The sequence below is a fragment of the Triticum urartu genome, chromosome 3A (assembly GCF_056163025.1).
Source record: "Triticum urartu cultivar PI428250 chromosome 3A, HENAU_Tu73, whole genome shotgun sequence".
In the NCBI taxonomy this organism is placed as follows: domain Eukaryota; kingdom Viridiplantae; phylum Streptophyta; class Magnoliopsida; order Poales; family Poaceae; genus Triticum; species Triticum urartu.
In genome coordinates this window covers 199,837,726-199,852,321 of record NC_141875.1, presented here as the reverse complement: position 1 = coordinate 199,852,321, position 14,596 = coordinate 199,837,726, and the positions used below count along the sequence as shown (strand labels likewise).

Below are 14,596 nucleotides of genomic sequence, written 5' to 3'. Positions count from 1 at the left end.
TTAAGAAGAAATTGGGACGGCTTAAGCATAAGACAGATATGAGCAATCTCATGGACGTACTTACTAGATATGCTTATTCTGATGGTACGAAGGATCCCGGCTCTGACGAGGACAGGCCGGGTAAAGGCAAGAAAAATAGTGGTGGCAAGGGTCAACAATAGAATGCCTTGGCACAAAATCGTAATCACAATAACTAGGGCAATGGTGGGAAGCGCAGATACCCCGACGGCGGGTCAGATTTTGTAGCTAACACTAATGCAGGGTTCAAAAATCTGCATCGTAATGGCAAGCAACCTTATAATGGGGGAAGCCCAAGAATTATGAGGAATACCTTAATGGGTCGTGTTCGAAGCACAGTTATCCTAACAAGCCGTCTAGTCATGCTTGGAAGGACTGTTATATCATGCGAGAGTACAGGAACCAGTCTTTTCAGTATCACGGCAACAACAATGGGCCATCCGGCGGGTCAAGCTCTGGAGGTTTTCAGGGAGCCGACTTCAGTGTTGGTGGTGGCTCAAATGCTAGTTATCAGGACCAAGGGAACCATGGTGGTCATAGTAAGTAGTCTGGGCATGGTAATCAGCAGCAGAATAATCAGTCAATCTACGAGAGTAATCCCAAGCAGCTCAACAATGGCCAGTATCATGTCTTCACTACGAGCATGTGCAAGCATGACCGGAAGGTCCATAAGCGGGCTATCAATACGGTTGAGCTGGCGGTGCCTCTGTATTTGAGATGGTTAGAACACATGATAACGTGGAGCTGGGCGGATTACCCGCCACTACTGCAGGATGCTGCTAATGCAACACTACGATGAGAGACCCTTTGACGAAACTGTGTGCTATGCATTAATCACAAACGGTACTCTAATAAAACCATCAAAAAAGATGCAAAATGTTTGCGATAGCGGTGACATCAAACACGGTTCAGATTAGAGTTGTGTGTGCAATGCATGGCAAACGGTTAATCCAGAAGAAATGTTTGTGATGAGACAGAACAACAGAAATGGGCAGCCAGATGAGGGTGTGTGCGATATACGGCATATAGTTCACTAGGGTGAACTGTGTGTGATTAGGCAACACAATAGAAATGGTCAGTCAGATCAAGGTGCGTGTGTGCTATACGACATACAGTTCACTAGGATGAACCGTGTTTGATTAGGCAACACAATTGAAACGGTTCAACTAAACAAGATGTGTATGATACGCGGAAAGCAAGTCCATAATCAGAAATGTGTGCGAAGACCAATAATAACACAGACGATTGCTGCTAATAAGCTGTGTGATTTGCTCTGTCTACAAAAGAATAGCATGTATATATAACTGAAATAAACATCCAATTACATAAGTGACTATACAGATCATTCGCACACACCTCAATAAACAATTGCATGCATTCTAAACTAGGAGAAACGGTCGTCTAGTCATCTACTTCTTGTGATGCTCCCGCCACTGCTTCGTGACACTATCCCTCGTCTGGGGCAGGAAGAGGACACTCTCTCATGTCAACGATCTGCATGTACATCTCGTAGCTTGTGTATGTGTCCTTGCCCTGGATTCTCGGCGCGTTTACATGGCAGTTTTTGCAGCGGGTAACTGCAACGTCGCTCCATGCCCGGTGCAACCGCATGCATAATGGCAGCATGAACGTACGTGATTGTGAACCAGTGGGAAGCGAGAGCAGAGCGCCCAGAGGGACGCGAGAGCAGAGTGCGTGTGGATGTGATGACCCACAAGTATATGGTATCAATCGTAGTCCTTTCTATAAGTAAGAGTGTTGAACTTAGCGAGGAGCAGAAGGAAATGACAAGAGGTCTTCAACAAGGTATTCTCTGCAAGCACTGAAATTGTAAGTAACGAGTAGTTTGATAGCAAGATAATTTGTAACTAGCAAGTAACGGTAACGGTAACAAAAGTGCAGCAAGGCAGCCCAATCCTTTTGAGACAAACGACAGGCTAACACGGTCTCTTATGATAAGCAAAGTGTTCTTGAGGGTACACGGGAATTTCATCTAGTCACTTTCATCATGTTGGTTTGATTTGTGTTCACTACTTTGATAATTTGATATGTGAGTGGACCGGTGATTAGGTGATGTTATTACTTGAACAAACCTCCTACTTATGATTAACCCCCTCACAAGCATTTGCAACTATGATAAAAGTATTAAGAATAAATTCTAACCATAGCATTAACTTTTGGATCCAAATCAGCCCCTTACGGAATAGCGCATAAACTAGGGTTTAAGCTTGTCACTCTCGCAACCCATCATCTAATAACTACTCCACAATGCATTTCCTTAGGCCCAAATATGGTGAAGTGTCATGTAGTCAACGTTCACATGACACCACTAAGGGAATCACAACATACATGCCATCGGAATCACAAAATATCGAACACATGTCAAGTTCACATGATTACTTGCAACAAGATTTCTCCCGTGACCTCAAGAACAAAAGTAACTACTCACAAATGATAAGCATGCTCAAGATCAGAGGGGTATTAAATAGCATAATGGATCTGAACATTTAATCTTCCACCAAATAAACCATATAGTAATCAATTACAAGATGTAATCAACACTACTAGTCACCCACAAGCACCAATCTATAGTTCCGGTACAAAGATTGAACACAAGAGATGAAATAGGGTTTGAGAGGAGATGGTGCTGTTGAACATGTTGATGGAGATTTCCCTCCTCGAGATGGGAGAGTTGTTGGTGATGGTGATGACGATGATTTCCCCCTCCAGGAGGGAAGTTCCCCTGGCGGAATCACTCCGCTGGAGGGCAAAAGTGCTCCTGCCCAAGTTCCGCCTTGAGACGGTGGCGCTTTGTCCCGAAAGTCCTCCCCTTATTTTTTCTAGGTCAAAATGACTTATATACAAGTAGAGGGGCACCGGAGGTGGGCCAAGGAGGGCACAACCCACAAGGGCGCGCCTGCGCCTCCTGGCGCGCCCAGGTGGGTTATGCCCACCTGGTAGGCCCCCACTGGTACTTATTGGCTCCAATTTTTCTTATATTTTCCATAAAAAATCTTCGTAAAGTTTCAGCTCATTTGGAGTTGTGCAGAATAGGTAGCCTGACGTAGCTTTTTCAGGTCTAGAATTCCAGCTGTCGGTATTCTCCCTCTTTGTGTGAACCTTTGCATATTATGAGAGAAAAGGCATTAGAATTACTCCAAAAAGCATTATTATGCATAAAAAGAATATAAATAACAGTAGGTAAACATGATGCAAAATGGACGTATCTGGAGGGAGGAGGGCAGAGTGCCCGGAGGGACGCGAGAGCAGAGCGCGTCGCGGCCGCCACAACCGCGAGCAACCACACGCATAGACCAGTTGAACACGCAAGAAATGATCACCTACAAGTCGGCCGGCAGTTGCGTCGCTGCGTAGAGAGCGGCCATGTGCTAATACCACCGTCTTGATCTATTAGTCCCCTTTATATTCCATGCCATACTTTGCCCTTCAATTTCACCAACAAAATGTTAATGCATGTTATAAAAATTATATAATAGGAAACTATGTTCAATTACGAATCCAAAAGTATAATCTTTGTCGACATGCATTCGTATTTTATTAGTTAAATCCTACTTATAAACCAGGATGAGGGTATAGTAGGTAATTAAATCGCAAACATTTTTTATTAACCGTATGTGTATGTGCCCTTTTGTCCACCTCTCGCACGTCTTGTCACCCTGCTGCCGTAGACGGCTTCGAGCGCAAGCTTGAGCAGCGCGCGGGGGCATTCTTTTCGCCAAATGGTGGTGAGCCCGTTCCCGCGCAAGCTTCCCACCTGACTCGGTGAAATCCCCCAAAATTCCAATCCTTACCATCCTACTATATAAACCCTCACGGTCGGCGAGTCCTACGTCGCATTCTCACACCCTGTAGCTTATCTTGTCTGCTTCTCCCACAATTGCCAATGGCACCGGTCAGTCATCGTCACTCAGCCACTCTGCCGTCACTAGAGGACAGCTCCAGCTGGGAGGCTACACTGTGGGGGCACAGTCCCCGACGTTGTGTAGTGCGCGTGGCGTCCTTCTTGGGTGTGCGTGGAACACCCGCCACACGCTTCACCGCTGCTACCCGTCGGCAGCTGTTGCCGGCAGCCGTTGCTGCCACACCACCACCTGCTGTCGTGGCCGCCACACCACCGTCGAAAGCCAGGGCCATCGCCCACTCCGCAGCTGCGGCCCGAAGGCGGGAGGTGTCCATCGTGGCCGCCACCCCATTGCCAGCCATCATGGCCATCACCCGCTCCGCCACCATGGCCTGAAGGCGGGAGGTGGTGGTCGTGGTCGCCACCCCATCATCAGCCGCCGTGGCCGCCAGCTCACCGTCGACCGCCTAGGTCATCACCTGCTCTGCCACCGCCGCCCGAAGGTGGGAGGCGGAGGTGGAGACCCACAGGTGTGTCAGCGACCTCGTGCACTACATTGTGTTCCTGCGGGAGGAGGAGGAGCGCCTCGTCGAGCATGCAAAGAGCCTTATTGCAGCCGTGACCGCAACATACACAGATGCAGAGGCAGGGAATAAGGAGATCCATGAGCAGTCCCGCCGCTTCGAGAGGGGTCGTCTGGAGCGGCAGAGGGCATTCGAGGTGAGCTTCACTGAAGGTGTAGTAGCGGCACCGTATTGCAGATGTCCATCTCGTCAGTAGACTCCTCCTCCTCTTCCTCTTACTGAGCATGCTCGGTAGAGGAGAGGCTGCCGGATGTAGTACAAAACCCCTCCATAGTAGTAGTAGTAGTAGTAGTATTTAGGGGCTATTTTGTTCAGTTCATCTGACTATAGATGTGGTGGAACTGTACAACGTACTTAAAATTAGCTAGTATATATAGTTGAAGTAGCTATTTCAGTACGTGGTTGGCAACAATTGGGGAAATGTTTGGTCGGTTCAGCTGTCGAGTTGAACTGTTTGTATAAAGAATGACTGCTTAATCTATGAATGAAATCTAGGCTTAATTACTGAATTTTAGTTGCAAAAAATAGATAGTGCTAGTGATTTTTAGCTGCACATTTTGACAAATGGTAGTGTTACAAGGATGACAAATGGCAATGTTACTAGATCAACAAATGTCAATCTTTCCAATTTGACAAATGGCAATATACCCAATATGACAGCTGCAAATCTTACCAAATTGTTTATATGTGGTTGTGATTACTTGCAACAATATTCTCCCCGTGACCTCAAGAACAAAAGTAACTACTCACAAATGATAATCATGCTCAATAAAAGAGGTGTATTAAATAGCATATTGGATCTGAACATACAATCTTCCACGAAATAAACCATATACCAATCAACTACAAGATGTAATCGACACTACTAGTCACCCACAAGCACCAATCTATAGTTGTGGTACAAAGATTGAACACAAGAGATGAATTAGGGTTTGAGAGGAGATGGTGTTGTTGAAGATGTTGATGGAGATTGCCCTCCCCAAGATGGGAGAGTTGTTGGTGATGGTGATGACGATGATTTCCCTCTCCGGGAGGGAAGTTCCCCCGGCGGAATCGCTCCACCAGAGGGCAAAAGTGCTCCTGCCCAAGTCCCACCTCGAGACGGCGGCACTTCATCCCAAAAGTCCTCTCCTTATATTTCTAGGTCAAAATGACTTATATACCAGAAGATGGGCACCAGAGGTGGGCTGGGCTGAGCACAACCCACCAGGGCATGCCCTGGTGTCTTCTGCTCACCAGGTGGCCCCCCTCCTGTAGTTATTTGCTCCAGTATTATTCATATATTCCATAAAAATTCCTGGTAAAGTTTCAGCTCATTTGGAGTTGTGCAAAATAGGTGGCCTAGCGTAGCTTTTTCAGGTCCAGATTTCCAGCTGCCGGAATTCTCCCTCTTTGCGTGAACCTTGCATATTATGAGAGAAAAGGCATTAGAGTTACTCCAAAAAGCATTATTATGCATAAAAACATTATAAATAACAGTTGGTAAACACGATGAAAAATGGACATATCAATTCCCCCAAGCTTAGACCTCGCTTGTCCTCAAGCGAAAACCGAAATCGAAAAACATGTCCACATGCTTAGAGAGAGAGGTGTCGATAAAAAAAATACGGACATAGGAAGCATCATGTAAATTATTATAATAGCAACAAACTTTAACGTAAATTTTTTATCATAGACTTCTCATGAATAAGTAACAATTCATCACAACATCGAAGTATAAAGCATAAACTCTATTAGAAACCAACAAACTATGTTCTCAGTCAACTTTCCAACTACAATTCATCATCTTTTCAGGAAGGGTCACGTATCGGAGCCTTTAGGCAAGTCCACATACTCAACCATTATATAGTCTTCTATGATTGCGAACACTCACCGCATACACATGAGCAAAACGTTTCAACCAGACACATAGAAAGATAGGGGCTTATAATTTCGCCTCCCAACGTATTAACCTCAAGGGTGATGTCAACAATAATAACTCATGCTACCCATATCCAACTGGATATATGTGCCTAGATCTTTCCTCAGCACATGATGCTTGCCAAAAGAGAAAAATAAAAGGAATAGAGAGAAAAACTTTGACTCTTACATGAAAGTAAATACATAAAAGTAAAACATAGGCCCTTCGCAGAGGGAAGTAGAGGTTTCCATGCACTTTTTGTTTATATGCTCAATCCCTTAGTGTAAAAGAATGTCACGTTATATTTCCCCTTATGATAGCAACCTTTATTATGCAGTTTGTTGCTTTGATTCTTTGCCATCACAAGTTCGTACAACGCTCAATTTTCTCCTACAATAAATGATCTAACACTTTTAGAAGCAATTTTTATTGCCTTATTGCACCGATGACAACTTACTTTAAGGATCTTGCTCAATCCTGAGGTAGGTATGGTGGAATCTTGAAAATAAGATTTGGGTTTAAGGGTTTTTGGATGCACAAGTAGTATCTCTACTTGTTGCGGAATTTTTGGCTAGCAAAGATGGGGGCAAGCACCACATGTTGAAGAATCTATGACAATATAACTTCTATGTGAATATGAACAAACATAAATCATTATGTTGTCTTCCTTGTCCAACGTCAACAATTTTTGCATATAATATTTTGATGGGGGCTCACAATCACAAAAGATTTCAAAGATAGTGTATTTGCATGTGAATATTCTCTTCCCTTATTAATTCTTGCATGAATTGCATCATTGACCAATGCTATGTTTGTCAATCTCTAGTAAAATTTTCTACTTATACTTTTCCTTATGTGATGTCATTACTTACCATAGGATTAGCATATGATCTTTTTCATTTATTTCCTTTCTTTTTTTATTGAACATGAAAGTAAAGAAAACCAAACTCCAACTAAACTTTATTATATATCTCGCACATGATTACAAAGATAGATCATTAAGAAAACTCTCAAAAGAAAGGATCGAACTAAATTTTTATTCATCTAAAGCAAAAGATAACTTATGGATTGAACTATGGTAAATAAAGGCAAAAGATAGTGGAGATGATATAATACCGGAGCACCTCCCCCAAGCTTGGCATAAGCCAAGGTGAGTGCCCATACCCGATACTCAATTTTCTTTTGGTGATGAAGAAGGACGTGGTGGTGATGAAGTGGCAGCGATATTGTCCTTCATGATCAAGAGATTCTCCAATCTACGGATGACGTTCCGGAGGGCGATGATGTGCTCTTGCAACAGAATATTTTCACGGGTAAGATATTTATTTGCACACAAACTATTTTGATGATCCTAAAAGCTTCAATCTCAGTGGGGGTGAGATGATCATAGTAAGGTTTAAGGATATCTTCTTCTTCCTCCTCGGCAGGCCAGGACAGCATGCTCAACCACCGACGCTTGATCTCCGGTGGCCTCCTTCCTCTTGTCCTCTTTGACGGTTTCTACGGGCTCCTCTCTCTTCAGCTCGATCTTCCTCAACCAAGCATCCTCTTCCACGTTGTTAGAGGAAGAAGAGGACATGATACCTAGCTCAACAGATCTGACTGAAAACAACAAGAAAAGAAAGCAGAAGATTTCTTCGTGATACGGTGGTCAATAGGTTCAGGGGGTATATAAAGATCATTTTTATCTTGGGAGACAAGCAAATGGAAGAAAACGGAGTCCGGAAAGTACCCAAGGTGGGCACAACCCACCTTGGCGTGCCTGTCTCGCCTGGCAAGCCAGGCGCGCCCTGGTGTCTTGTGCCCACCAGGGTCACCTTCCTAGTAGTTTCTTATTTTCCTAATTTTTTAAATATTCCCCAACTGACAAAAAATATTTTTCCAGATTTTTCGGAGCCTGTTTACTTGCCGTATCATGTACCTCCTCTTTTTCACGATTCTGGAGTGTTCCGGAAGGTTTCTTTTATGTGTTCTTCCGGTGTCATAGTTTCGATAATATTGCTTTCAACATTAATGGGCGTACCTGAGATATAATGTTTTATTCTTTGCCCATTGACGACCTTCGGCTTAGTACCTTCGGCATTATTTATTTTCATGGCTCTAGATCGATAAACCTCCTCGATATTATAGGGTCCTTCCCATTTGGAGAGGAGTTTTGCTGCAAAGAATCTGAAACAAGAGTTGTACAAAAGAACATATTCTCCAACCGTGAACTCACGCTTTTGGATTCTTTTATCAAGCCATCTTTCAACTTTTTCTTTAAATAACTTGGCATTTTCATAAGCTTGGGTTCCCCATTCATCTAGTGAGCTAATATCAAATAACCTCTTTTCACCGACAAGTTTGAAATCATAGTTGAGTTCTTTAATTACCCAATAAGCTTTATGTTCTAACTCAAGAGGTAAATGACAAGCTTTTCTATAAACCATTTTATAAGGAGACATACCCATAGGATTTTTATATGTTGTTCTATAAGCCCAAAGTGCATCATCTAATTTCTTTGACCAATTCTTCTGGGACCTATTGACAGTCTTCTGCAGAATTAATTTTATTTCTCTACTGCAAAGTTCAACTTCACCACTAGACTGAGGATGATAGGGTGCTGCAATTCTATGGTTAACATCATACTTGGCAAGCATTTTACGAAAAGCACCATGAATAAAGTGTGAACCACCATCAGTCATTAAATATCTAGGGACTCAAAACCTTGGGAAAATAACTTCCTTCAGCATTTAAATAGAGGTGTTGTGATCAACACTACTAGTTGGAATAGCTTCTACCCACTTAGTAACATAATCAACAGCAACAAAAATATGAGTATACCCATTATAGGAAGGAAAAGGTCACGTCTAATCAAATCCCCAACCATCAAATGGTTCAACAACAAGTGAATGATTCATAGGCATTTCTTGACGCTTACCGATATCACATATCTTTGACATTCATCACAAGATAAGATGAACTTACAAGCATCCTTGAAGAGAGTAGGCCAATAAAACCCAGATTGCAATACCTTGTGAGTAGTTTTGTCTCCCGCATGATGTCCTCCATAAGCTTCGGAGTGACATTTCCGTAGGATTTGTTCCTGTTCATGCTCAGGTACACAACGTCTAATAATACCATCTATTCCTTCTTTATAAAGATGTGGGCCATCCCAAAAGTAGTGTCTTAAATCATAGAATAATTTGTTCTTTTGTTGGTAAGTGAAACTAGGTGGTATGTATTTAGCAAAAATATGATTAGCATAGTCTGCATACCAAGTTGTATTATTAGAAACATTTATTGAAGCTAATTACTCATCAGGAAAACTATCATCAATAGGTAGTGGGTCATCAAGAACATTCTCCAACCTAGACAGGTTGTCAAGTACGGGGTTCTCTGCTCCTTTTCTATCAGTGATATGCAAATAAATTTCTTGTAGCAAGAGAACCCATCGAATAAGCCTAGGTTTGGTCTCTTTCTTTTCCATAAGATACTTTATTGCAACATGATCAGTGTGAACAATTACTTTAGAATCAACAATGTAAGATCTAAATTTATCACAAGCAAACACCACTGATAAGAATTCTTTTTCAGTTGTAGCATAATTTCTTCGTGCAATGTCTAGAGTTTTACTAGCATAATGAATAACATTTAATTTCTTATCCACTGTTTGTCCTAGAACAGCACCAACAGCATAATCACTAGCATCACACATAATTTCAAAAGGCAAGGTCCAATTAGGTGGTTGAACAATAGGTGCAGAAATTAAGGCTTTCTTGAGTGTTTCAAAGGCTTCTAAACATTCATCACCAAAAACAAAAGGAATATCCTTTTGCAAAAGATTTGTACGAGGCCTAAACTTTTTTTGAAAAGTCAAACCAACATGACCAAGGAAACTACGAATACCTTTGATATATTTAGGACATGACATTTTTTCAATTGCATCAACCTTAGCTTTGTCCACCTCAATACCTCTTTCAGAAATTTTATGGCCCAAAACAATACCTTTGTTAACCATAAAGTGGCATTTCTCCCAATTCAAGACAAGATTAGTTTGCTCACATCTCCGTAAAACTCGATCAAGATTGCTTAAAAAATCATCAAAAGACTTCCCATAAATAGAAAAGTCATCCATGAAAACCTCAACAATCTTTTCACAAAAGTCAGAGAATATAGCGGTCATACATCTCTGAAAGGTATCAGGTGCATTTCATAAATCAAAAGGCATACGTCTATAAGCATAAGTTCCAAAAGGACAAGTAAAAGTGGTCTTTTCTTGATCAGGTTGAGAAACAGGTATTTGTGAAAAAACAGAATATCCATCAAGGAAGTAAAAATGTGTGTGCTTAGATAATCTTTCTAGCATTTGATCAATAAAAGGCAGAGGGTAATGATCTTTTCTAGTTGCTTTTTTTTATTTTCTCAAATCAATTACCATTCTATAGCCTGTAACAATTCTTTGTGGAATAACTTCATTCTTATCATTAGGAACAACAGTAATACGTCCTTTCTTAGGGACACAATTAACAGGACTTACCCATCTACTATCAGCTATAGGATATATTATACCTGCTTCCAGAGGTTTTAATATTTTCATTCTTACCACTTCTTTCATCTTCGGATTTAACCAACGTTGGTTATCAACAACGGGTTTAGCATCAGGTTCCATATTAATCTTGTGCTGACTTAGAGTGGGACTAATGCTCTTAAGATCATCAAGAGTATATCCAATAGCAGCTTGGTACTTCCTTAGAACTTTCAATAATCTTTATTCTCCATGTTCTGAAATGTTAGCACTAATAATAGCAGGATAAATCTTTTTCTCATTGAGATAAGCTTATTTCAAAGTGTCTAGCAATTGTTTTAATTCAAACATAGGACCACCTTTAGGTGGAGGGCCTCCTAGAGTTTCAGTAGGCAAATTGTGTTTAAGCAGAGGACGTTGTTCAAAGAAAATCTTATCTATTTCACTTCTTTCATGCATATGCATATCATTTTCATGGTCTAGCAAATATTGTTCTAAAGGATCAGTAAGAGGTACAGCAATAGAAGCACTACCAATATTTTTATCCTTACTAGGCAATTCTTTTTTATGAGGTTTTCTACTAAACTTGGAAAAATTGAACTCATGAGACTCATTAGCTAACACCGACAGTTTGTTTCTCACAATCTATTTTAGTATTAACGGTGTTCAAGAAAGGTCTACCAAAGATAATGGGACAAAAGTCATATTGTGGGGAAACAAGAAAAACAAAATCAGTAGGGCATTTTATTTTCCCACACAGGACTTCAACATCTCTAACAATCCCAAGTGGTGTGATGGTGTCTCTATTAGCAAGTTTAATATTAACATCTATGTCTTATATTTCAGCTGGTGCTATGTCATTCATAATTTCTTGATATAAGGTAAAAGGAATAGTAATCGCGCTAGCACCTATGTCACATAAACCATGATAACAGTGATCTCCTATTTTAACTGAGACAACAGGCATGCCAACAACAGGTCTATGTTTATCTTTTTCATCGGGTTTGGCAATTCTAGTAGCTTCATCACATAAGTAAATAACATGCCCATCTAAATTTTCAACCAGGAGATCCTTAACCATAGAAAAACTAGGTTCTATGTTGATTTGTTCAGCTGGTTTAGGTGTTCTAATATAGCTTTTATTGACCACAGTTGAAACTTAGCATGTTCCTTTATCCTAACAGGGAAAGGTGGTTTTTCAATATAAGCAGTAGGAACAACTGATCAACATTATAAGGAAATATAAATAACAACTTTATAATTGCCTCTAGGGCATATGACTGATAGGCTGGAACTGTGATAATAGAGTGGGGTTTTTCACCATTGGGATAAGCACCAAGATGGCCTCATTGATGCTTTTTGTTGACTCCTTTTCCTTCACAATATCAAAAACTGCTTTGGTAACACCATCCCACAAATCTCCCAATGACGCTGAAGAAGTGAGCCTGAAAACCATCCGGACCCGATGACTTAGTAGGAAACATTTGAAAGAGTGCCGTTTTTACTTCCTTTTAAGTGTAAGGAGCATTCAACATGTCATTCATCTCCTGGATTACTTTGCATGGTACTGTTGAAATGATGTAGTCCATATCCTGAACCCCTTCTAAAGTGTACAGATTTTTATAAAACATGTTGGTCATTTCGTTAACTAGTTGCTCTTAAGAAACGGATGCTCATCTGTTTGCATCGGCGCGTTGGTGGTGTTTTTTGTCCGTTTCAACTCAAACCGGTAGAAACGCGCGCTGGAGCTGGAGAGGATACCGAGCCCAAAGTCCAACACTAAACTCCGGCCCGGTTCGTTTGGTCTCGATCGAATTCCTCCCAGGCCTGTTCACAAGTCACAACACAGTCCCCCGCGTCACGAATGCACGAAGTCCCGCCACTGCCCGGCAGTCACCACCGCGCCGCCTCTCCGCATGCCGCCGCTGCCCCTAGCGCTCCACCGCGCGTTTTCCCTCCTCAACCGTCTCGACTCCCCGCGCCACCTCCTGCAGGCCCACGCCTTCCTCCTCCCCCGCGGCGGCCACCACAACGCGCGACTCCTCTCGGCGCTCCTCCTCGCCTCTCTCCGCCTTCCCCTCTGCCCCCACGCCCTCGCGCTCCTCCACCGAACACACCCCTCCGTATCCCTCAACGCTGCCTCCCGGATTCCCCACCTGCGTGGCACTCTCGGCCCGCAGCTCCACTCCATTGTCGTCCGTGCCGGGCTCGCCTCCGACGCGCACGTCTCGGCCAGCCTCATCCAGGCCTACTTTTCCTGTGCCTGCGCAGCCTCCGCACGCAGTGTGTTCGATGAAACGGTCCACAAGGACATCTTTTGCTGGAACGTTACCATCTCGGGGTATGTCAAGTCCGGGAACCTGGTCTGTGCGCGTGAGCTGTTCGATGCTATGCCACAGAGGAACGTCGTGTCGTGGACGACCTTGATCGGAGCATATGCACAGATGAAACGGCCAGCAGAGGCGGTCGAGGTGTTCCGGAGGATGCAGGTGGAGGGCATCGAGCCTGATGGGATAGCAATGCTGTCCGTGCTGTCGGCTTGTGGGGATCTCGGAGCTGTTGATTTGGGGGAATGGGTGCACAGGTTCGTGGTGAAGCGGGGGTTATGCTGGCATATACGGCTGATGAACGCCATAATTGACATGTACCTCAAATGCGGGTGTGTTGCCAAGGCGGTGGAGGTGTTTGAGGGTATGGGGCAGAAGAGCATTGTGACTTGGACGACGTTGATCGCTGGATTTGCTTTGCATGGCCTTGGTTTGGAAGCTGTTGATATGTTCCGCCGGATGGAAAGGGAGAATGTGGCACCAAATGACATTACTTTTCTTGCCATCCTGTCAGCGTGTAGCCACATTGGACTGACTGATTTGGGCCGCTGGTATTTCCAAATCATGGTATCGCGGTACAGGATTAAGCCACGAGTTGAACATTATGGATGCATGGTCGATTTACTTGGCCGTGCTGGTTGTTTGATGGAAGCTCAAGACTTAGTTAAGGACATGCCTTTCAAGGCAAATGCAGCAATATGGGGAGCTCTTCTTGCTGCTGCTCGGACCCATGGTGATGCTGAGCTTGGGGAACAAGCCCTGTTACATCTAATTGAGCTTGAGCCTCACAACAGTGGGAACTATATTCTCCTGTCAAACATTTATGCAGAGCAGGAGAGGTGGGATGAAGTTAGCAAACTTCGGAAGGCAATGAGAGACGGGGGCTTAAGAAATGTACCAGGGGCAAGTTCTATTGAAGTTGATGGTGTGGTTCATGAGTTCACTTCCAGAGATGGGTCTCATCCTTGCTTACATAAGATATGTAAAGTATTGTGTGAGATCACCGCTGACATGAAATCCATTGGTTATGTCGCCACGCTCCCTGAAGCACTGCATGATATTGAAGAAGGGTAAGACCGTAAGAGCATCAAGTAAGAGCATTCTTCGAAGAGTATATCGGTGTGTGTGTACGGAAGGTCAAAATTCAGATAGCTGATCCTTGATGGTGTAATCGTTGGCTTGTTATATGAGAGATTTGTTCTCATGATGCGAACTAACCAAGCCTTTGAGCTTTGGCTACAGGTAATGGTAAGGGTACCATCTATTAACTAACAGGAGCCCCTTACCTGCTATTAAATGATCAGTTGTTTCCCATGTCTTTGAATTTTAGCTAAGAATATGTAGCATAGTATCTTAATTTACTGTTCTGGCCTTATGACATACATTACTTTGACATGT

General features: G+C 42.9%; 1 protein-coding gene across 1 annotated transcript; it reads left to right on the top strand.

Moving 5' to 3' along the window:
* Positions 1 to 12,682: 12,682 nt before the first annotated feature.
* On the top strand, positions 12,683 to 14,466 carry LOC125543604 (pentatricopeptide repeat-containing protein At5g56310-like). Its single transcript, XM_048706999.2, has one exon. The coding sequence runs from the start codon at positions 12,788 to 12,790 to the stop codon at positions 14,270 to 14,272; it is 1,485 nt and encodes a 494-aa protein (XP_048562956.2). The 5' UTR covers positions 12,683 to 12,787; the 3' UTR covers positions 14,273 to 14,466.
* Positions 14,467 to 14,596: the final 130 nt, after the last annotated feature.

Bases quoted from the DNA above. Each gene is read 5' to 3' on its own strand.
- LOC125543604 (XM_048706999.2), top strand. From the start codon at position 12,788: ATGCCGCCGCTGCCCCTAGCGCTCCACCGCGCGTTTTCCCTCCTCAAC.